This window comes from Anabrus simplex, chromosome 4 (assembly GCF_040414725.1).
Source record: "Anabrus simplex isolate iqAnaSimp1 chromosome 4, ASM4041472v1, whole genome shotgun sequence".
Classification (NCBI taxonomy): Eukaryota; Metazoa; Arthropoda; class Insecta; order Orthoptera; family Tettigoniidae; genus Anabrus; species Anabrus simplex.
Window position 1 is genome coordinate 289,314,346 of NC_090268.1, and position 23,917 is coordinate 289,338,262.

Genomic DNA, 23,917 nt, shown 5'->3' on the forward strand with positions numbered 1-23,917 from the left:
GGTGTATGTGTGTTTTTTCTAGCATGACCCTCATACAAAGTTGTTACAAATATAACTTACTATCTGAAAAACATACTGTTGTGGTAAAACACTCTTAGGGGTGCGGGTGAAGTATAAAAATAAATGTAAATGACTGATATAAATATTGAATACATTGTTTACGAGGTCGCTGAGTTGAACTGTGATTTTCTGGATGGTTAAGTCATACTTCAGCCACAATCAGTACAAAGGTTGAGAAGGGGTGAAAATGAATGTAAAAATAACTGAGATTGTGGATGTATTATATGGGTATGTTCCAGAACAGCTCTCAATTAAACTTGGTACACATATGATTTACCATTTGGAAAATAATACAACGGAGATAAAACATATCAACCCCTACTGGGGTTTATGGAATAGAAAGGGATGACATGTAAAAATAATGGAAAATAACCAATATTAATCTCGAATCCATTGTTTATATGTCGCTCTGAATACTATTTAAGTCCACGTTCAGCCTCCATTGAGACGGAAGGCTGAGAGGAACTTGAAAGTAAATAGTCTAAAATGACCAAGATTAGAGTTGTATCCACTGATTTTGGGGTTGCAAGGCTGATTGGTGACAGTCTCAATGATAATTGAAATCGTGAACATCATATCTACAGCTCAATGGGTAAATACTCATAGTAATGATTTTTTTCAAACATTTAGTGTCTTACAATGTTAAAGTTCATATTTATGGTTTTATTTTTAATCCCACCGTGTTTTTTTTATTGATTATTGGTGAGTGGTTCAGTCTTTAATATATTTCATAACTTTTATTTTTTTTTGTGTGTGTGTGTGTGTGGGGGGGGGGGAGTAAGTTATCACTTACTATTTTTTTGAAAGGATCATATACTTCCCGGTCAATACAAGCTTCCACATGGGCAAATTTTTTATCGAAAATGAAAAAATCTAAAACTTTGAAATCAAACACATCTAAATAACTAAAACTACATAATAAGTTGTAAAATATCAGTCAACATCTCACAATGGAATTCTATAAAGATTCACTTCACACATATCTAACTGGTAATACAAATCTTAAAGGTAAACCTTAAAAAACTATCCACCGAGCTCGATAGCTGATCCAGCAGTAACTGTGAGAACATATTAATTTCAGGTAGAAAATAAAGTGTACTGCAATTTGCATAATATTTTTGTTCCCATTTTTATCTTTACGTTCCCTCAAATATTAATTTATTTTGTACAAGAAATATAGCTGCGACGAGGCTCAAACTCACATCTTCGAGGTTTGCAGACAAGTACGGTAACCACTATGCCACCACTCTGGTTGACTGTGAAGTAACTCTCCAAGTATACTGTATGTGCCTTGCATTGGAATCGGGGATTCATCAAATTTTTGGAAATTATTAGGTTGCAGACCAGACATGTTTAAGTAAAATTTGTTCACCTTTTAGTGTTCTATCACCTCTACTTTGTCCAAAGCAGATCCTGTATCATGACATCTGAGCTCATTTTTTTTTCAAAAACGAAAGCGTACTGACCTAAATCCTTATACACAAGTTAGCGTTGAGTGTCCCCCCCACAGGTACATTGAAGCTTGTTAAAATCGGTTGGCCGCAGGGTACGGCCTCTCCTTGTAACATGAATCAATCTGGTGTTTTCTGATGTTGTCAGGTGCCTTCCATGTGTAGTGTCTTCTGTTGGGATGTCAAAGATTGTGTTAGTTTTGCCACTTTCAGAGATTGTGTTAATAACCAAAATCTCGTACTGGTCACAGAATTTGAGCAGTCTTTCACCTCTTGCATTCATTTCTCCAAGTCCAAATATACATACAATGTTCTTAGCAGTAGTTAGCTTCAGGAGTTCCTCAGTTTGATGGTTCAACTGTTCCTCCTCTTCATCCTCATGACTTGAAGTTTGGAAGTACACTTTGATAATAACCAAGTTTTTTTTCTTTCTTAGCTTTACCATCAACAGTCTGTCATCAATATGGTATGTGTTTATTGCATTATTGACTAGTATGGCAGTTATAATTACTGAAGCTCCATTTCTGTCACATTTCTCTCAACTGTATCTCACTCTGAATTCCTCTGATTAAAAATCCCCATTACCTTCCCACATTGTTTCACACACTTCCTCTCTGTTTTAAATGTCGTCGTCTGAGGAGAAAGAAAAAGTTTTAATGTCAGAAGAGATATTTCAGAAGGTAACTGTTAAATCACGTAGCCTAAATAAGATATAAAAGAATTGTAAAACTTTAACATATTAGTATAACTCATGTGTTAACAGTAATTTTCAGAAAATGAGAGGAAAGAAACATCATATAAAAGAAGCTTTATTGACTCTGACTTTGACGAGAGGCTTCCAGCTCCTGTAGGAAGCAGTGAAGTTAGCAGATATACTATTTCTGCAACCATTGACATTAATATTGCAGAAAAATAAGTTATTTCCTGGTGGGGAAAATATGAACATGAGTACCCAAAATCAGCAGTACTGACCAAAAGAGTTCTTTGTATTCCGGCGAAATAATCTTTAGTATGGCTGTCATTGTTGTACAAGAGAGAAGAAACTGTGGATGCCATTCTCATTGTGCACAATAATGCAGATATCTGAGTCTAGAATCAGTAGCTTTCTCTACCAATTCTCTTTGTCTTTTGGTAGCTATGAGCACCATATTTTAGTTGCAATGATAAAACAGATTTTAGGTTTAGGAAATATAGTGCCATTTCCTATATTTATCAACCATGTACAGTTCTAATATTATTTTTATGTATCTCTCCTAAAGTTTATATATCCATCAATTCGGCAGTAATTTACAGTGCTAAAATATGTACTTTTCTTTTCCTTCTGTTTACATATTCATTTTAGATGTTTTTGTATACAGTTTTGCAAAGAATAATAAGCAATTTATCATTTATGGCATGTAATTCCTGTTGAAGAAGAGGGAGTAAGTAGAATTGTGTTTTTGGGGTTTATGAGAATATCATCCATTAAACAAAATTTCTAACATGCTCCCTTCACATTGACCTTCAGGTGGGTGGTTCACTCACGACCAACAAGCAGGAGTGTGAAGCCCCCCCTGCTAATGTTTCTCCGGGTACTGGTGAGAGTGAGTATCAGCTGCTTTTGACATTCTCTGGTTTGTACCCCTTTAAATAATAATGAATGAGGAGGTATTACAAAGAGTTGGAGAAGAACAAAGTATGTTGCAAATCATTAGAAGGAGAAAAATGAACTGGATCGGACATTGTTTGAGGAGGAACTGTTTACTGAAAGAACGAATAGAAGGAATGGTGAAAGGCAAACGAGGAAGAGGAAGGAAAAATATCAAATGTTGGACAATATCCAAGGAAATAAATATATGGACATGAAAAACTTGGCGTAGGACAGGCAACAGTGGAAGAGGTTCATCCCATGACAAGACTTGCCATAAGGCAGAATACCTAGATGATGACCACCACTATCACTAGTTCAATAATGGAAGAACATAACTTAAATGGAGTCCTTACAATTTTTTGCGAAATATAGTGTACTACTAGAGCAATGTGTTTTGTGCCCTACAGGATCCTCATGAAACTACAGGGAGAACAACAGCTGCAGTTGTGCCCAAACTGGAACCCGAGTTGACAGAACACCATGCACCCCAGGTAATATGTCTTTTTTTGTTTGTATTGTAGGCTCATTTGCAGTGTAGATAATGTGAGAGAGGAAAATCTTTCTTAGCATACCAAAGGAAGTGACAAATCACTGTTGGATATTTGGATGCATTTTCTTAAGACAGTTTATTGATCATATTTATTCAATTGTTTCTTGCAAGGTCTTAAACCTGTATCCCTCCCACTTCATCATCATCATCATCATCATCATCATTTCCCAACTCCAGTTTCCCGGGTGTGATGTACAAGCGCTCGCCATCTCCTTCTGTCTCATTCATCTTCTGTTCCAGTACATCCTTCCATTTGTGCCCTCTCTCCTCCACATCTGATCTTACAGTCTCTATCCAGCATTTTCTTGGTCTTCCCTGTGGTCTCCTTATGAGATTAAGGTCAAAATATTTTCTGGCAGGTTCATTCTCATTATTTGTCCATACCACTTAAGTCTGCCTTTCTTTATGACACTGGTAATAGGAGCCTCGATACTGGCTATTTTCTTATTCACTTCATTTCTGATCTTGTCCTTGCTGGTAGTTTGGTACATGGTTCTAATGAATCTCATTTCAGTTGCTTGGATTCTTCTGAAGTCTTTGTTTAGTAGGGTACATGTCTCTAAATCATACGTGAGGATTGGTACAAAGTAAGTGTGGTACATGATTGTTTTTGCTTTTTTTGTGGTATTTTGCAGTCCCAGAGAAGATTTCTGACTTGACTGTAGAAGTTTGGTGCTTTCTGTGTCCTGCTGAGTATTTCCTGCCTAACAGTGTTGTCTTCAAGTTAAAATCAGTGGTTCAGAATCTGCTGATAATAATTTATCCTGCTTTCAGTAGAATCTGTGCCCAATAGGATCTTCTTTGCTTGTATTTCAGCATTTACGTATAAATCATGTAAAGTTGTCTTGTATACTAAAAAATTAGAATTCTACTGGAATTCTACATTTTCATCAGGACCAGGAAATCTATTCAGTTAGGTACCTTTACATTCTTCTAGAATTTGTTCTCAGTTCATCAGCATGTTTTGGGTGTTTTGTTGCTCTTGTACTCCACTTTCTCCTTAAGCAGGATGCCACTTCTGCTCGTTACATTAACTGTTTGCCTAGCAGATCAGCTTATAAAGAGGAAAAGTAAATTAACAAGGAACTCTTGAGTAATCATGTATTCCAATGTTGTCCAGTTGAAGTTCTAAATATTTAGTGTTTATCTGCATCTTTGCATGTGTGGAATTCTTTGCAGTTTGATATGCATTTTTACCAATAGTGGCTTGCATCTGCTTTCCCATAAGACTACAGAAGTTCTTCAGCACTCTATGCACACAGTATATAAAGCTTATCGGTGTGAGCATATTGTAGATGACAGAAATGACACGTATGACAGTCACTCAACCATACCCAAAGAAATTTGAAACACAGATCTTGCAGCAGCAGGTTACCTTTCTTCACACTTTGCCTTTGTTTTAGTGGGAGGAATGACCCTTTCCTCTCGCTTCAACTCCTCAACTGCATGCAAGCAAGCTGAATCTGCCATAAAAGAATCACATATGTTTTCCTGAAATTTTCCTAAATCATTTACAAATAGGTACTACTGATTGAGAATACATATTGTAGCATATATTATTAGTCATTGTGAAATTCTATTGTTTACTATATTTCAGAAGATCTTGGAGGTTTTTACAACATTGATCCATGCAGTTTTCCTGCAGTTTTTCCGATTCTGTGCTAGATGTGTTTGCATCCTTGGCCCCTTTCTCGAAACGCTTCTTTAATATGTAAAGAATTGCAGCCTTCTAGTAAATCATTTAAGAGTTACGGAAATAAACATCTAGTTGTGTAGGAATTTATTACTAAAACAAGCAAACAAACCCCATGGTACAACAGCCCTGGTGGGCTTTGGCCTACCAAGCGACTGCTACTCAGCCTGAACCCCTATAGATTAAAAGGCGACACATGGTCGATGTGACAAATCGCCTCAGCCAATATTCTTAGCCTCCCAGACCAGGGCCACTATCTCACCATCAGATAGCTCCTCACCTCAACACTCAGATCCAGGTAAAATTTCCTGACCTGGCCTCCAGGTGAGGCCTAGACTGCAGGGCTGGCACAGTTTTTTTCTAAATTTTGTATTTATGCTCCTTTTGTTTTTAAGACTAACAGTTTCCCCTTTATCTTGTTTTTAATTGGAGTAAACATTTGCCAAACCACAGAAAAATATTTTTCCTGGAAAACTATTAGTTAGGAAGAAAATGTATATAAAAATGTTCTAGGAGACTGAATTCTAAGTATACTTTGTAGGCTTTATTTTTAATAGGACTAACCATTTAGAAAAGGTCCTAGGCATACAGTTTCCTCCAACTTCCTTCATATTTTCTTACTCTGCATGGTCCCCCTTAAAAGATAGCATGATAGTAAGTAGTGTATATGTTAACCAAAGGCACCAGTTGCCTATTTGAGCCTGATCAATCAAGTATGTTCAACACGAAAGAAGGGAAAAAAAAAAAAAAAAAAAAAAAAAAGGAAGGTAAACAGAGCAACATTCATATTTATACCGTATATTAGTAACGATTTATCAGTGGGCTTTTCAGTTAATCGTCACACTGGTTATTCCTAACTCCATATTAATTAAGCATATGTTTATAGACCTATGGATAAAATTATGAGTACTTTAGTTGTTCTTACTGGTACTTGACAATATTGTTGATTTTTTTTTTTTTTTTTTTTTTTTTGTGCCTTTACTGTTTTACCCCCTCTAGGGACACCATGACCTTGACGTCGGTATGGGGGCTTGTGTGCTTGTTGATCCCGAGGGCTTTGCCAGCACAAGGTTACCCATGCTGGATTGGCCTCGGTGTAGGGCCAGACTAACAAGGTGTCCCCCGAGTTGCCTGAAAGGTGTCTGTGCTCTTTAGATTTCATAACTATTTCTACCCTTCTATACTCACATTCTTAAATTTCTTTCCTCTTCCTGTCCAGCCAACCTCTCTGCCTCGGGTAGAATAGGATAGTATGGAGGTGTTATCCTCCCCCAATCGCAAGTTTCGGGTCATGGCGAGGTGATGCATGGTTACTGGGAGAGTAGTTCTTAGCGGCCCAACCCAATCACAAGTTTCGGGTCGAGGCGAGGTGATGAATGGCTACTGGGAGAGTAGTTCCTAGCGACCCCCCTCCAGATACCAGGCGCCCTCTGGAGTATATAGCCTTGCCTTCAGTACGTCAGGGCTCTGCCGAAGGTCGACCTTTTATATCCCGGGTACTCGTGGGACTATGTATGGTTTTTGAGTTTGATTTTGGTTTTAATTCATTAAAGGCTGCAGGCCTTAAAACTGCGTCTTTAAATTGTACCGCAGAGAAACGTAAACGTTTCAACAGAGCCGATGATTTGTTCAATAGGGAAACGTCTGAGGAAAATCTGCCTCGATTCCTGGTTGCCTCCAGAGTCAATGGACAGAGCTTCCTTCCAGAAAATCCGTTTCTAATTAGTGATGCTGTGGGGGATATTATTGGTGGAGAGGTTGATGAGATGCGGAAGCTACGAGACGGCTCCGTACTTATCAAGACCACTACGGTTGTACAGAGTAAGAGGTTACTGGAAGCTACAATGTTCGAACAAGTACCTGTTAAGGTGGAAAAGCAAAAGTCCCTGAACTCTATTAAAGAAGTCATCTTTCACAGGGACGTAGTCAAAGCCTCTGATGATGATCTCATCCGAAGCCTTGCACGTCAGGGAGTTTCCGACGTCAAGAGGCTCAAGAGGCATGTCGGAGCTAATCTTCATGACACAGGCGCTTTCATACTCACCTTTGACAAATAGACACTGCCTGAACGAATTAAAGTTTCAATGTATACACTGACAGTTCGACCGTATATTCCAGCACCTATGCGCTGTTACAACTGCCAACAGTTTGGTCACACATCACCGCGCTGCCAAAGCTCAAGAACTTGTGGGGAATGTGGAAAAGGGGCACATACCGGTATAGAATGCACACCACCACCCTTGTGTGTAAACTGCACAGGTGATCATGCCCCCCGATCCAAGAATTGTCCTATGTTCAAGGAAGAAAAGAAGATCCAGGAGATTAAGACACTGGATAAACTATCTTATCCAGATGCCCGGAAGAAATTTAAATCAATGGCCCCTCCAGAATTCTCCGTCTCCTTTGCTGAGAAGGCAGCGAAAGTACCAATAACACCAACAAGTTTTGTAGCAACCGCTCCGGAGAAACCATCAGCTAGCAAGCATACAGTTCCTCACAGCACCAGTAACCAAGAAAAGAGAGAACAAATCCCAACAAAAGCATCGGTAAGCAAGTTATTGCCAAAAAATTCTGGAAAGGGCACTTCTCAGACACCTTTGGCTGGAAAGTCCTCTAGTTCAAGTGCGGGGGGGAACGACATCCCCAAATATGGCTGGAAAACCTTCTTCCAGCCTTCCTACCAAAGCACAGGTCAAGGAGGAGGAGAAAGGGAAGCCACAGTGCTCCCCTAAGAAGTTGGAGAAAAAGTCTTCTCCAACCTCATCGGTGATCACAGCATCCCCGAAGAAGACCGGCAACCAATCTGCCGGTTCTCCTTCAAAGAATAAGGAAACGGCGGGTAAAAACGAGAGACCCCGACGATCTCATGTTCTATCCCTTTCTGGGGAACTCCTCCCAGGAAGAAGGCCCACCGTTCAAAATCAGAGAGCACGGCATCTACGGAGGGCTCAGCCTCCAAGTCACCCCCTGCTGGGGACACAATGGAGACTGAAGCCATTATTATTGTAGATGGTGACGAAGACATAACGGACACCGACAAAGACGGCGGAAATTGGCAGGTAGCTGACCGAAAGAAGGGCAAGCAATTGTCCTAATTTCCTAACGCTACCTATCCACACAATGGCACTATTGCAGTGGAACTGCAGAAGTTATCACTGTCGCCTAGCTGAGTTATGTCAATTGATATCCGTCTATGCGGCCTCCATAGTCTGTCTATAGGAATCTCGTTTGAGACCTGGACACAGCACGACTATGAGAGAATATCGTCTTTATTCCAAAGATAGATTAGCTGTGGATGGCGCAGCAACTGGGGGCGTTTGTATCCTAGTTCGCTCCGACATCTTCAGCGAAGAAGTACCGCTCCGTACTCAGCTAGATGCAGTTGCAGTTCGCACTCCGTTGCCAGTAATGACAACGGTGTGCAACATGTACTTTCCTCCGGACTACGATCTTGAAACCCATGCACTACAAGATTTGATCGCTCAGTTCCCTCCTCCTTTCCTCATGCTGGGAGATGTGAACGCCCGTAAAACACTATGGGGTTATCCGTCTTCCTGTGCTAGGGGGAGGATGCTCGAGCGACTGATCAATCTGTTTGATCTTTGCGTGCTTAATACAGGGGAACCGACACACTTCAGCAGCGCACATGGCACATTCTCACACCTGGATGTCACGTTGTGCAGCCGCGCGCTAGTTCCCCTGCTACGGTGGCAAGTACACGATGACCTCTGTGACAGTGACCACTTCCCGATAATTCTATCTATCTTGAATCAAAGACAGTCCGAAGTACCCAAGCGCTGGTTACTTCGGCGGGCAAACTGGCCAGAATTTTCAAAACGCGCAGTGATGGCCGATGATATGCTGGAGTCTGTTGATGACCACATCTCTTCCATTACTATGGGAATTTTGGCTGCTGCAGAGGAAACAATTCCTTCCTCGTCCGGTATTCGTCGCCGGAAACAGGTCCCATGGTGGACGGATGAAATTGCAGCAGCCATACGTGATCGCCGACGGGCTTTTAAGCATTATTGTCGGAATCATAAGATGGCCAATCATATCATTTAAGCGTCTGCGCGTGAAGGCCTATTTTTTGATTCGAGAAAGTAAGAAAGCTGCGTGGGAAAAGTATGTGTCTTCTATGACGGTACATACTCCGTCATCACAAGTGTGGACAAAACTCCGCCGTATTGTCGGTGTACAGAATGTGCCCCCGGTACCCGGAATCTCCATTAATGGAGATATAGTTACGATTCCTTCTGTCATTGCTGACCACATCGCATCACATTTCGCAGATACGTCCAGCTCTGGGAGATACGACCCTGCATTTCTACCAATTAAGCGCGAAGCAGAGGCACACCATCTCTCTTTCGCCCCCAGTGCTTCGCATCCCTACAACGTGCCCTTCACAGAGTGGGAGTTGCAAAATGCACTCGCGCTATACAGGAATACGGCTCCTGGACCGGACAAAATCCATAATCAAATGCTTAAGCATTTGAGTGACAGATGTCTCAAGCATATCCTCACCCTGTTCAACAGAATATGGAGTGAGGGAGTGTTTCCATCTCAATAGCGTGAGGGAATTGTGATACCAAAATAGTTGCCGCTGCTGGGCCCGCAGTCGTTCCATCGATGTATGTAGACGACTTAGCTCTACATTACAGCTTCGGAAGGGCGGCGTTTGCTGAGAGACTGCTACAGCAAGCTATTAACCGAGTCAACAGATGGGCCCTGCAAAATGGTTTTCGATTTTCAGCAGTGAAAACCTCAGTTGTACACTTCTGTCGACGTCGGCCTGTGCATCCCGAACCAGAGCTCCGCTTGCGAAACAGTGTCTTACCAGTGGTTGACACCTGCAGATTCTTGGGTCTCCATTTTGATAAGAGACTAACGTGGCAGCCCCACATCCATCAGTTGAAGTTTGCCTGCATGAAGAGACTTAACATGCTTAAGTTTCTCAGCGGCACCTCGTGGGGGGCTGACCGTGCGGTACTGCTACGATTTTACACGGCGATGGTCCTCTCCCCAATAGACTATGGAAGTGCGGCTTATGGCTCGGCATCAAAATCTACGCTGAGCCTTTTAGACAGTATTCACCATAGTGGAGTAAGGCTGGCAACGGGAGCTTTCCGTACTAGCCCCATTCCCAGCTTACTCGCTGAAGCGGGAGTTCCACCTTTACAGATAAGGAGGCAGCAGTTACTTCTCACGTATGCTGCCAAAATTCGTGAAATGCTGCTACATCCAAGCTATCAATGCATCTATCATACCCAATACCACCAGAGTTGCAAGGACCGGCCAAATGCCACACGGCCGGTTGGGTTTCGGATTGATAGCTTGTGTCATGATTTGAATATCGATATCGGTGGTTGTCTTGAACAAACTCTTGGCGAGGTACCTCCGTGGTTGGTTCCGCGACCGGATATATGTCTAGATCTGCTCCGTGGACCCAAGGTGAACACGGATTCCTCCGTTTATTGGAGGTATTTTCAGGACTTCGTTCACCCATATCCGGCTACGAGACATATCTTCATGGATGGTTCTAAAATCGGAGATAATGTTGGTTGCTCTTTCGTCATTGATGATATGAGCACGAAGATCTCGCTTCCTGAAGTATGTAGCGTGTATACTGCAGAGCTTTACGCCATCTTGGAGGCTTTGCAGTTTGCACTGTGTGACAAAAGAAGCCACTTTCTTATCTGTACCGATTCGTTAAGCTCTCTGCAGTCTATTGAAACCTGTTTGTCGCAACACCCACTGGTACAGCAGATACATGACCTTCTAGCCAGGTTAATGGATGCTCTCACCAGAATCACTTTTGCATGGCTACCAAGCCACGTTGGGATTGCGGGAAACAAACTTGCGGATGAAGCTGCAAAGGAAGCTGTACTTTTACCTCCAAGAACTGTCAATGTACCTGCTAAGGATATTTGTTCTCAGCTACGTCGAACCATCTTGGCGTCCTGGGAATCGGAGTGGCTAGATGTCCGAAATCCCAACAAGCTGAGAGCAATTAAGAAGACAACTACCGTGTGGCGGTCCTCTTTCCGAACTTCACGGAGAGAGGCCATAGTACTGTACAGGCTGAGGATAGGTCATTTACGATCCACGCACTCTTATCTCCTAAAGAGGGAAGATTCCCCCCCCAGTGTGTTCTTGTGGTGCCAACTTCACCGTGGCCCACATCCTCACAGAGTGCGCCGATCTCTCTGGCCTAAGACGGAGCCTCGGCCTGCAGGATACACTCGAACGCATACTAGCCGATGACGCGACTACTGCTGATCTCGTCGTCCGCTTTATGTGCGACAGTGGACTTATCAAGGGTATATAAATTACAAGTGTACTGTTACTCAGGGAGCGTACGTTCCCTTTTGATACGCTAGTAATCTTTTCGGCCTAATTCTATAATTGTTTTTTGTTTTATTTTGTACTTCATTTTGAAATTCCTTCGTTGAATAAATAATTTTGTTTTGTACACTGACTGACAGAGCAAATGCAACACCAAGAAGGAGTGGTTCGAAAGGGATGAAAGTTGGGGAAAAAGCAGAGACGGCACGGACGAATAATTGATGTTTATTTCAAACCGATATGCAGGTTACACAATGCGCACGGCATCGACTCAGTAGGATGTAGGACCACCGCGAGCGGCGATGCACGCAGAAACACGTCGAGGTACAGAGTCAATAAGAGTGCGGATGGTGTCCTGAGGGATGGTTCTCCATTCTCTGTCAACCATTTGCCACAGTTGGTCGTCCGTACGAGGCTGGGGCAGAGTTTGCAAACGGCATCCAATGAGATCCCACACGTGTTTGATTGGTGAGAGATCCGGAGAGTACGCTAGCCACGGAAGCATCTGTACACCTCGTAGAGCCTGTTGGGAGATAGGAGCAGTGTGTGGGCGGGCATTATCCTGCTGAAACAGAGCATTGGGCAGCCCTTGAAGGTACGGGAGGGCCACCGGCCGCAGCACATGCTGCACGTAGCGGTGGGCATTTAACATGCCTTGAATACGCACTAGAGGTGACGTGGAATCATACGCAATAGCGCCCCAAACCATGATGCCGCGTTGTCTAGCGGTAGGGCGCTCCACAGTTACTGCCGGATTTGACCTTTCTCCATGCCGACGCCACACTCGTCTGCGGTGACTATCACTGACAGAACAGAAGCGTGACTCATCGGAGAACACGACGTTCCGCCATTCCCTCATCCAAGTCGCTCTAGCCCGGCACCATGCCAGGCGTGCACGTCTATGCTGTGGAGTCAATGGTAGTCTTCTGAGCGGACGCCGGGAGTGCAGGCCTCCTTCAACCAATCGACGGGAAATTGTTCTGGTCGATATTGGAACAGCCAGGGTGTCTTGCACATGCTGAAGAATGGCGGTTGACGTGGCGTGCGGGGCTGCCACCGCTTGGCGGCGGATGCGCCGATCCTCACGTGCTGACGTCACTCGGGCTGCGCCTGGACCCCTCGCACGTGCCACATGTCCCTGCGCCAACCATCTTCGCCACAGGCGCTGCACCGTGGACACATCCCTATGGGTATCGGCTGCGATTTGACGAAGCGACCAACCTGCCCTTCTCAGCCCGATCACCATACCCCTCGTAAAGTCGTCTGTCTGCTGGAAATGCCTCCGTTGACAGCGGCCTGGCATTCTTAGCTATACACGTGTCCTGTGGCACACGACAACACGTTCTACAATTACTGTCGGCTGAGAAATCACGGTACAAAGTGGGCCATTCGCCAACGCCGTGTCCCATTTATCGTTCGCTACGTGCGCAGCACAGCGGCGCATTTCACATCATGAGCATACCTCAGTGACGTCAGTCTACCCTGCAATTGGCATAAAGTTCTGACCACTCCTTCTTGGTGTTGCATTTGCTCTGTCAGTCAGTGTATTTTAAATTTCCTTTCCACTAATTTGTTTTGAGAGGATGATTACCTCATTGTTCTTCCTCTTAAAACAAAAATCACCACCACCACCTTTACTGTTTTATGGTGGTTACCTGTCATTTACTCATCTCCTCAGTTTAATTGAACATGATAATAAACAGGGTAACGAATGGAAATCCAAGTTATTGAGAAGAGAATTTCTTTGGGTTAGAGGCGAAGGCTTGAGGGTGAAAAATTGAAATGGATTTTCATCAGATAAGATGTCAATCAGAATCTATTTGTATATCTCTTTGAATTGTCCAGCTCCATGGCTAAATGGTTAACATGCTGGCCTTTGGTCACAGGGGTCCCGGGTTCAATTCCCGGCAGGGTCCGGAATTTTGGCCATAATTGGTTAATTCCCCTGGCACGGGGACTGGGTCTATGTACCGTCTTCAACATCATTTCATCCTCATCAAGAGGTGCAGGTCGCCTATAGGTGTCAAATCAAAAGACGTGCACTAGGCCTCTCCAGAGGCCACACAGCATTTCATTTCATCTCTTTGAATTAACTTATGTCCAGTTGTGCCCAGATTTGGAACATACGTCTTCAACGAAGAATGCAAGTAGAATCTGTTTTGGGCCATCACCTGCATCTCACCCCCTACCCGTTGTCATTCCTCCTCCTCTTGCCTCTCCCCTGTCCTATTTCTGTTAAGCTTGTATTCCAGTTTATGGCTTACCTATCTTTGGCTGTCTCATTCTTGTGATGTGTGTGCTGATCCATCTCCAGCTTCGTGCCTTATTAACCCAAGAAGTGCCAAGGATCTCTAAAAGTGGCTCACTGCGCCTTCCTGTGGTGCCAGGATTGCATTTTGAGATCCTCAGTAAATGTGTGTTTTCTTGACTGTTATGTCATCTGTTGGTGAAACATTCATACTACATCAACTTGAATGTCTCTAGTTCACACTTATCACCACTATTGTCATTTTTGGTAGTATTTGGTGGAGTTTCATGTCTATGGAAATCTCGTATCTAGTAGTTGCCATGTGACCGTAGTAAACAAACATGGCAGCGCCGAATACAAAAACATTAGGCTACTAACTGAATTGGATATTTTACAAACTTTTGATGAAGGAAGTGATTTTATTGAAATTGATACTGAAAATGATTCTGAGCCTCAGGGTTATTTCAGCATTGTATGGGGTATTTTTTTATATTTCTGCTTTTTTTTATGAGGACATTTATTTGTGCAATTTCACTTTGTGTTTTCAAGATAACAAAAATTCAAACTAACCAAAAGTTTGCTTTCTATAAAGTATCTTTAGTTACAATATTTTCAGTTTTTATATGTCTCTTTATCGTGGAACAACTTTTTCCGATCAAAATGGTGCATATATTGTTGATTTCTGATAATTTTTACCAATTTTATAAAATACTAGCATGATACCTGTGCTTTGCTACGGTATTATAATAATTATAATGGAATGCTTATCGTTTTATATATAATCCGCCAAAATTCGCGATCGGACTCATTTTCAGAGAGAATCCGCCAAAATTCATGATCTGACTCATTTTCTGAGAGATTACAGCAAAATTCCTCCCATTTTTCAATCTTTCTTTCCAGCAATTGATTTTGTACTTCCCGGGCTAGGTCAAGGTATTCCACCCAGTCAGTTGGGTCCCTCAATCTTTGCCATCTTTTCCTATAAGCATTTTTATTATGGATCAAAACCTTGAGGATATCCAGCGTGGTGTCGTGTTGGGTGCCTTAGCGTTATGAACCAGCGGCTGGACTGCAATTGTAGTCATTACCCGGCCAGGGCCTGTTTCCAGCTCGGTCCGCACATTTTGACGACGGTCCAGAACATTATCATTATTATTGTTACGATGTTTTGTGGACCGGCAGAGGTGAAAGAAGGTGCTGGGATGAATAGGCCTTAACTTACGAAATTAAAGTTAATTTAAAATTTAACAAAGGTTATATTTTCTTTTCAAGATCAAGAAATAACAAGAATGACAGGTACTCAGTAGCATATCAACAAATTAAGAATGTACAATTGCAATTTGTTAATGGATTTGGGCTTCGAGCCCCCAGACACGCAATCCTTGAGCAATGAGCCCAACTTTATATATGAACAAGGTTCAACAAAGGGGCAGAAAACTCCAATCATGCCAAGGAGCACTAGCTCCCAATTACCCAGTTAAGCCTGCTCGAGGCACACAGAAACCAAATTTAAGAAAGAGCAACCCGCTCTTAAAGTTCAAGCCTATTCAAAGGCCACACCAAACTCCACCTTTAAGCTGCCCTCCAGGCACATAAGAACAGGGGTAAAAATACCCAACCTACTGAGGCCTATACAGTAAAGAAATAGGACAATTACATGGCCCCAAAATACCAACTTGAGTGGAGGCGTAACTTGCACTCCTAATACACTTTATTAAAACCTATTTTGGCACTAGGCCGCTTATGCAAGGGCTAATCCCATACTACGGAGGTGACACGATAGGAAAACTTTATTACATTACGAAGAGAAGGGAAACTGTTATGAAAACGTAGTCACCTCAAAACAATATGAGTGGGAGCTCGAGAGGGTTAGGTACTCTCTATCCCAATTTGTAGTTAAAGAGACAGAATTTATACCAAGTGTCTTTTACATTTTAAAGGAAAGTTACATGATAAAAGTTTCGAACCTGCCCCGAGGGTTAAACTGCTGAGCTAGCGAGCAAAGAAGTTATTAAAAGGCCATTACCTGATGGATGAACTGCTGCCCGAAGAAAGAGGCGCTTCCCGCCCCCTGCTACATAATCATACTAGGATAGATGTTACTGAAGTGGCCCGGAGACCAGAAAATCAGCAGTTTAAGTACCCTCGTGGAACATTCGAGACCTTTCAAGAATGAGAACCCACACCCCGCTCCATTTTATTGGTTAGCTTAAAGCAACATCTCCCTATCGGAGAAGACATACGTTATTGGTCAAAATTTAATTAGAGAAATTCAGGATTGGCTAAATTCAAAACAAGCGGAAAGAGAATGGTTATACTGCCAACCCAAAAAATAACTGAAAGAAATTTAACAAAGAACAAACTTATGACTACAAAATTTCTTCAAAAGGGTGGTTCCTTCACTTCGCAGTAGGGTGCACAATTGTAGTTCTTAAGTAGTGCCATCTAGAAGAGAATGTTCACACTTCTTACTACGGAGCAAACAAATATAAATCGAAAAAGACACAGTTCAGAACTTTTCAAAATTTACAATAGCGACATCTTCTGAGAAACTTTAGAATTAACATGGTTGTTAAAGTTCATGCTTCCTCCAGTAGAGGAGTTTCAACTGGCGCAATGTTTGAATTAGCGGCGTGGAGGTGTACCCCCCGGTACAGACCTCCCCCCCCCCCCAAAAGTCCTTCCAAGGGGAGACACAGAAGAACACCAAATTTTGTTTTAAAACAAGGTCCAAGTTATGATGTTGATATAGAAATTAATTGCAGAAGGATTTACAAACACGTTTTCTTAAATTGGTTGGATCCAGTTTCTAAATTCTTTGTAGTAGCTTTTGATGTAATGTCTGTATGCTTGTAGTAGTTGAATTCAGAAAGAAGAACTTTTAATTCTTGAAAGGGAAAAATTTTTTTTTCTAAGTCCACCGGATGTTGCAGTTGAATCCAAAAATGTAGTAATTGTAGATATGGAATGTCTGTGTAGCTGGATAAGTACATCAGTTGCCTATTATTTGATGGCAAGATCAGCCGCAGCAGCTTGTGTCCTGATGAGGCCGCTCGGACCCCTCAAGTACCCTGAGATACCGCTCTCCCGCACTATGTGAGGGGTAGTGGTGGTGAAGTACACCGCACCCGCGACGATTGTTTACAGTCCGCGGGCAGTTGCCGGAAGAGCGCCGCACAGCAGCCTTGGCCGGGAGGAGGGCTCCGGCTCGCCGTACACTGGTTGTCCTCACTGGAGTAGATCGGGCCCGTTCTCTACTACAGGAGCGGAACGGCGCCGCACGGCTGCGGGGGCACTGAAACATTAAGATCTCGGCGGCAGAATTTTGTTGGACCATAATGATTGTAGGGTACAGTCTTTGTGGTGAGGCAGAGGGGCCAGCGGCGTGGAGGTTTTATTTCATTTCAATTAGCCACTGGTGTGTTTGAGCAGGAGACGGGAGCATGGTAATGGCCATGGTGAGGACAGGATAGCGGTTTAACTGGTCGGGGGAGGTTGTACAAAGAATATTTTAATACAAAAGACCTAATTCAAGGGGCAGAAGGCCTAAAAATGAAACCAAAAAAATATAACCTTCCGAATTCTTTCAAAATGTAACAAAAAATAAAAACCAGCTAAGTTAGCGCGGAAGTTACACAGGTTTCACCTGCGACAGGTGAACCCTAAATATCCTCTCGGTGGCTGGATTGCTTAATAATAAAGTAACGGGTGTAAGGAAATCAAGAATAATACATGGCCCATGAAATCTGGGGGCAAGCTTGCCCGCGGGAACAAAATTCTTGACCATAACCTGGTCGCCTACCTTCAAATGGGTGGGTCTCCGTCCACGATCATATCTTTCCCTAACCTTTTCATGAGACACTTTAAGATTGGCTTTAGCCTTCTTCCAAAGATCTTTAACATTATCAGGATCTATTGTCTCAGGTAGAATGTTACTCAGAGACCAAAGGTTAGAGAGCGGCGTGTTTGGAACAAACTTGAGATTCATGAACCGCCGAATTCAAAGCAAAAGCTAACCAATGCAGGGATGTGTCCCACCTAGAATGATCGTCGTGATGATAGGCAATAAGGGCCGATCTCAGATTAGGGTTGACCCGTTCCGCTAGAGACGGTTGAGGATAGTAAGCATATGTTGTTACGTGCGATTTGGACAGTTCAAAACAGGATTTACGAAAGAGATTGGATGTGAAAGCTTTAGCATTATCAGACACAATATATTGACATGGACCGAAAGAAGCAAAAATGGAATTTAAACAAGTAATGGTGGACTGGGCGGTAGCCAGCTTAGTTGGAAATAACCAAGAAAATCTTGTAAAACCATCTACACATTATCGCGTACTTTCAAGGAGGTATATCACGATAGTATTTGCATGACCATGGGTAGTATAAACACGAAAATACCCAGTAGAAGGTCATAGCAACACGTGGAAGATACTAGGGCCCACCAAGGTCAGGTGGATAAAGAATAAATAATTTACTACTAAGTAAAAGAAGTTAATACTGACTAAAATAAAACAACAGACTTAAGTTAAACAGGAACTTTAATAATAGGAAAGAAAGGTTGACACAAAACAAATAATAAGTCCTGCATATAAGACACAGGGAAGATTAAATTAAATTAGGAAGCCTTGGACATCAAGTTAGATTCAAATTAAAATCAAAAGAAACTGCTTTCACTATTCAAATCGTAGGATAAATCTGGAATATATTTCAGGGTAAATTAGGAAACGTAGTACTTAAGGAAAGTTCCAACCCTAAGATCTTGGTTTGATTACACTATGGTAGTAGGGTAGAAAAATGCTTTTGTATGACTACTTCAGAAGTTTATCAACATAAATCAGAAAAGCCAAGTTACAGATCCCCAAAAAGCACCAAGAGCATATCAGGCGCACGTAATTAAAATAAAACATAGAGGAGAAATTAGAAATAAAAGCCACCAAGTAAACTAATTATTTAGTTTAAAATGTTAATACTTTAGAACACCAAGAACCGCAGAAATACGAAGCACGAACTCCGATTCACATACCCAACCAGAACAAAAACACTCAACTCACGTCATATGTCCACCAGCCACAGTCGTATCAGACGTCAAATGTCAAAATATAATAATTACATTCACCAACCAAGGGTTGTGAATGTAACCAAGGTAACCGGTCACATGACCAAGAAAATGGCTACCCTTACAAGATAATGAACCAAAGCTAGAACCAGTCATTTGAAAACAATTTTTCTACTCGTACATTCTCCCATTTTCTCACAATGCTTCATATAGTAAGATATTAAAGATTTTCCAGACAGGATTAATGCATAATACCCCCTTTTAAAATTAAGACGTACTCTCGAAGGTATAGTAGAAGTATGGAGACGAACTTGTCACAAAATCTTTGAATACATTAATTTTCGTATTAAAAGAACATCTCTAGAGTGGTTAACAACCCAAAATCATTCTATAAATAATTACATAAAAGCCCCACGAAAGTTTATAACCTATTCACAATAAAGATAACCAGCAATTCAGTCTCTTTGGTTAATCGAATTTTTCACTAACAGTGATAATTGAATTTTACTTAGTACAATTTAGGTGTAGATATACCCGACGACACGGAACAGCTCGCTGATAATTACTGTTATCACATCCATATACTTCCAGGATCAAACAAAGATTGTAGTTACTTACAGTTTCCCAAGTTGACAAATAAAATACATCAAAACCGACTGGTGACTATCACCAGACGGCGATAGAATTACCCCGGATCAAAAGGGTACATTTTCCTCCTTTTTTCCTCTGCTAATATATAATTTAAAGATCCAACAGCAAGAGCAAGATTTTTCTTCTTCTATCCTCCATTCAGAAAAAAAACAGATGACGACCGAAAATATTGTTGTTGTGTACAGGAACAATACAGTACAAGTTAAGTTGGGTACATGCTACAAGAGGGCAGCACAATACATGTCTTGAAGTTCACTGGAGGCTACTGCCTGCGGGAGGCACCAGTACTACTAGCACTTTGCAGAATGATAATGTGGCTTATTTTAAATGCCCTTAAACTGTCCAATTTCCGTCAGAACATACAAGGATGAACTTGTTGGCATTCCCCTTTGACTGGGGGAAAGGTCCTATGTAATCGATGTAGAGACGTTCCATGGGGCACGACGCTTGATGAGAAGACAAAAGCCCTTGCTTAGTTGACATGGTAGGTTTACTAAGCCAACATGATTTACAAGATTTTACCAATTCACGGATTTCTCCGTCCATACCCTTCCAGATGAACATCTCACGAATCTTTTCTCGGGTTTTGAAGATGCCTAAATGCCCCCCCCCCCCCAATGGGGTTTCATGATAGTACTTGAAGATCATAGGTACAAGAACAGCTGGAACCACTACCTTCATCCTCTTATCATGCCCCGACGGGCAACATAGAACACCATTCCTCAATACGTAAGGGACGACATGTTCCCCAGAAGAAAGGGTTTCCATAATGGGAGCCAGCACTGGATCTTCACGTTGATATTTTTCAATATCTCTAAACAACATGGGAGCATCAGTCAGAATGGCATAAACCTCAGGTAGTGTGGACTCGGGAGGTGACGAACTATCAACCAGTTCATGGGTCTCTACATCATTGGAAAACATACGGCTTAGTCCGTCTGCCACAACATTTTCAGTACCTCTGATATGCCTAACATCAAATTGGAAGGCAGAAATTCGGATGGCCCATCGGGCTATACGACCAGTACGACGCGGCCTACCTAAGACCCAGCTTAAGGCTTGGTTATCAGTTTCCAAGTCGAACTTGACATGTTCCAGATAGAGACGGAACTTTTCTAAAGCAAATAAGACTGCCAAACCTTCGAGCTCATAGATGGAATACTTGGCTTCTTGAGCCGATAGAGTCCTAGAGGCATAGGCGATGGGTCGCCTCCCTAGTTCAGTCTCTTGAAGAAGGACTGCGGCTACCGACGACGACGACGCGTCGGTTTGGACGATGAATTTCTTTGAGAAATCGGGCTTAGCCAGAACAGGGGCATTACACAGAGCTAATTTGAGATCTTCAAAAGCGGCTTGTTGAGAAGGTCCCCACTCAAATTTGACGCCTTTCCTACGTAGTAAGTTCAAGGGCGCCGCTCTATTGGCGAAATTTGGAATAAATTTCCTGAAGAAATTCACCATACCAATGAACCTAGCAATTCCTTTGATGCCCTTAGGAGGCTTGAAATCACGGATGGCCTGTGTTCTAGAGTGATCGACTGCAACACCATCGGGTGACACAATATGCCCTTGGAATGACATGGAAGGCTTAGTGAAGGCGACCTTGGACAACTTCACAGTTAACCCAGCCTTACGAAGGCGATTGAGAACTTCTTTCAGATGATCTAGATGTTCTTCGAAAGTCTCCGAAAATACGACGACATCATCAAGATAGTGGTACAAGTACTCAAATTTGATGTCGGAGAAGACCCTATCTAGCAGTCTCGTAAGTACAGCTGCTCCGGTGGGGAGCCCGAAAGGTACACAGTTGTATTCATACAAATTCCAATCCGTGGCAAACGCTGTAAGATGTTTAGATTCTTCAGCCAGAGGAATTTGATTATAGGCCTGATTCAGATCCAATATGGTAAAGAACTTAGCCTTCCAAAACCATGAAAAACAAGAGTGAAGGTCTGGAAGGGGCACAGATTGTAACACCACCTTCCGATTGAGAGCCCTATAATCAATCACAGGCCTGAAGCCACCATGGGGTTTCGGGACTAGAAAAATAGGCGCAGAATACGCCGACTTAGAGGGCCGAATAATACCATCCTTTAACATTTGATCGATGATTTCTTTCAACGCCTTCATTTTAGGTGGAGATAGCCTATAAGGTGGAAAACGGACAGGAATCGAATCTGTGACCTCAATTTTGTATTCAATAAGGTCAGTAACACCAAGAGTATCAGAGAACACCTCTGGAAACGACTGACACAGCTTACGAATACTATCAGCCTGCTCCTCAGGTAGATGTCTAAGATCTAACAACATCTCATCCTGGGTAGGCGAAATAGATGAACATGATACAGAACTACACTTTAACAAGGGGATTTTACAATTAGAAGCAAATTTGAATGTGCACGACTTACTTTGAAGATCGAGCACTAGACCAGTATGGGACATGAAGTCGGCTCCCAATATAATGGGGCACGACAAGTGCTTTGCCACAAACAATTTAACTTTCCAAGTAAATTTAGAAATCCGAATTTTGGCATATAAAAAAACCTAAAATTTCTAATGGAGAAGAATTAGCCGAAACATATTGAACTGAAGATGAGCAATAGTCAGGAAGTTTACAAACAGTTTTCAATTTGGAGTACCATCAACCGAAATAATAGAACACACACTGCCTGAATCTAATAAAGCTGTTACAGGTTCATTATTTATTTCAATTTTGAGAAAAGGAACAGGTGCGGGGGTATCCGCCGCAATCCTAAGACATTCTTTGGGACCTTCAAAAGATAAATTTGAAGACAGATTTTTCCCTGAAATTTCAACATGATTACTTGGGGCTGAGCCTCGAGAAGAAGGGTTCGCCGACTCAGCCGAAGCCCATAGTCACTTATTATTATTGGCCTTGGTGGTAGTTGCACCAGAAGTTGAGCAGGAGGGAGTGCTGTTAGCATTAGGGCAGTTCTTGGCAATATGTGAAAACGCGCCGCATTTAAAGCAACCTTGGGATGAACTTGCTCCATTATTTGTCCTACTAGATTTGATCAATGGACATTTATTGCGAAGATGGTCAGGCGAGCCGCAAGCGTAACATTTACGGGGTGTGATGGGTCGGCGAGGAGGAGGCCGAAAACTACTAGAGGATGGAGGGGGTTCTTTCGCGACACGCAAGGTATCGGCGTATCTGACTCCTTCGGCTGAGACAGCCATAGCCTCTAACTCAGCGACAGTTTGCGGACGTGACGCAAAACACAAGTATGATCTGTAAGGTGGTGAAATACCTTCTACAATAGCCTGAACAATTTGATCTTCAGGGAAATGTAGGGCAAACACCCTAGTGTAAAACTTGATGTCTTGGATGAAGTCTGCCAAATTCTCATCCAACCGTTGCACTCGGTAGTAGCACTTTTGAATGAGCGATGACCTAGCTCGAGCGGGGATAAAATTTGCCAACAGATGGGCATGGAAGTCTTCTATGGATGACTGTTCAGCGATTGCCCTAACTATCTTGTCGGAGAGAACACCAATGGAATAAGGGTAAATTATCTGAAGGAGATGACACGGAGACAGAGAAAAAACAAGGGCATGATCTTGGAATTCAACTAAAAACCTTAAGAAAGCAATGACATCGGTTGTGGAGTTAACAGAAAACTTGGAAATACCTCTAAGTAACATAGCTAGTGGATGGGGTAAACTGCTGAAACCAGGTGACATAGTAGAAAGGGGCCTAAGTGGCGGAGGAGCCGATTCCGAAGGTGCCCTATTTAACACAAAGGGTGGAATGGACGTGCGACGATCGGACTCAGTTTCTAATGGGGGAGTGGTTTTTTGAGTAACTGTTGATGTTCCATTTTCTTCCCCTTTGGAAGAAGTTTCCTCGCTAACAGTGTTTACCGCCAGGGGCGGGTCAGTTTTGGGAGGCGTTACCCCCAATAACAAGTGACCAACAGTACTGGACAATTTAGAAATGTTTTCAATGAGGGCACTAGCCTCCTTTCCCTGAATGTCACTCAACTTGAGAGACAATAGATCATTAAGCCTATTATAAAAATGAAATAGTCGAGCTTGCACACGTTTAAGTTTTTTAGGGGATGGGTTCCCTTCTTCAAAATAACTAACTACAGATGCTAGCTCAGTAGTATTGTCATTGATCGTGGAGAGAGCATCGCCAATTTCTTTCTCTCCCAACGTAGGGGTGGTAATAGGCAACTCAAGGGAATCTTTAAGTTTATTAGCATC

General features: G+C 42.4%; 1 protein-coding gene across 1 annotated transcript in view; it reads left to right on the plus strand.

Annotated features, from left to right (window-relative positions):
* The window catches only part of LOC136871893 (uncharacterized), a 98,024-nt gene that overhangs the window by 14,196 nt on the left and 59,911 nt on the right, over positions 1-23,917 (plus strand). Inside the window, exon 4 of the mRNA XM_067145571.2 lies at positions 3,549-3,632. Within this exon, the coding sequence (XP_067001672.2) occupies positions 3,549-3,632 (84 nt within the window). The remainder of the gene's footprint in view (positions 1-3,548; positions 3,633-23,917) is intronic.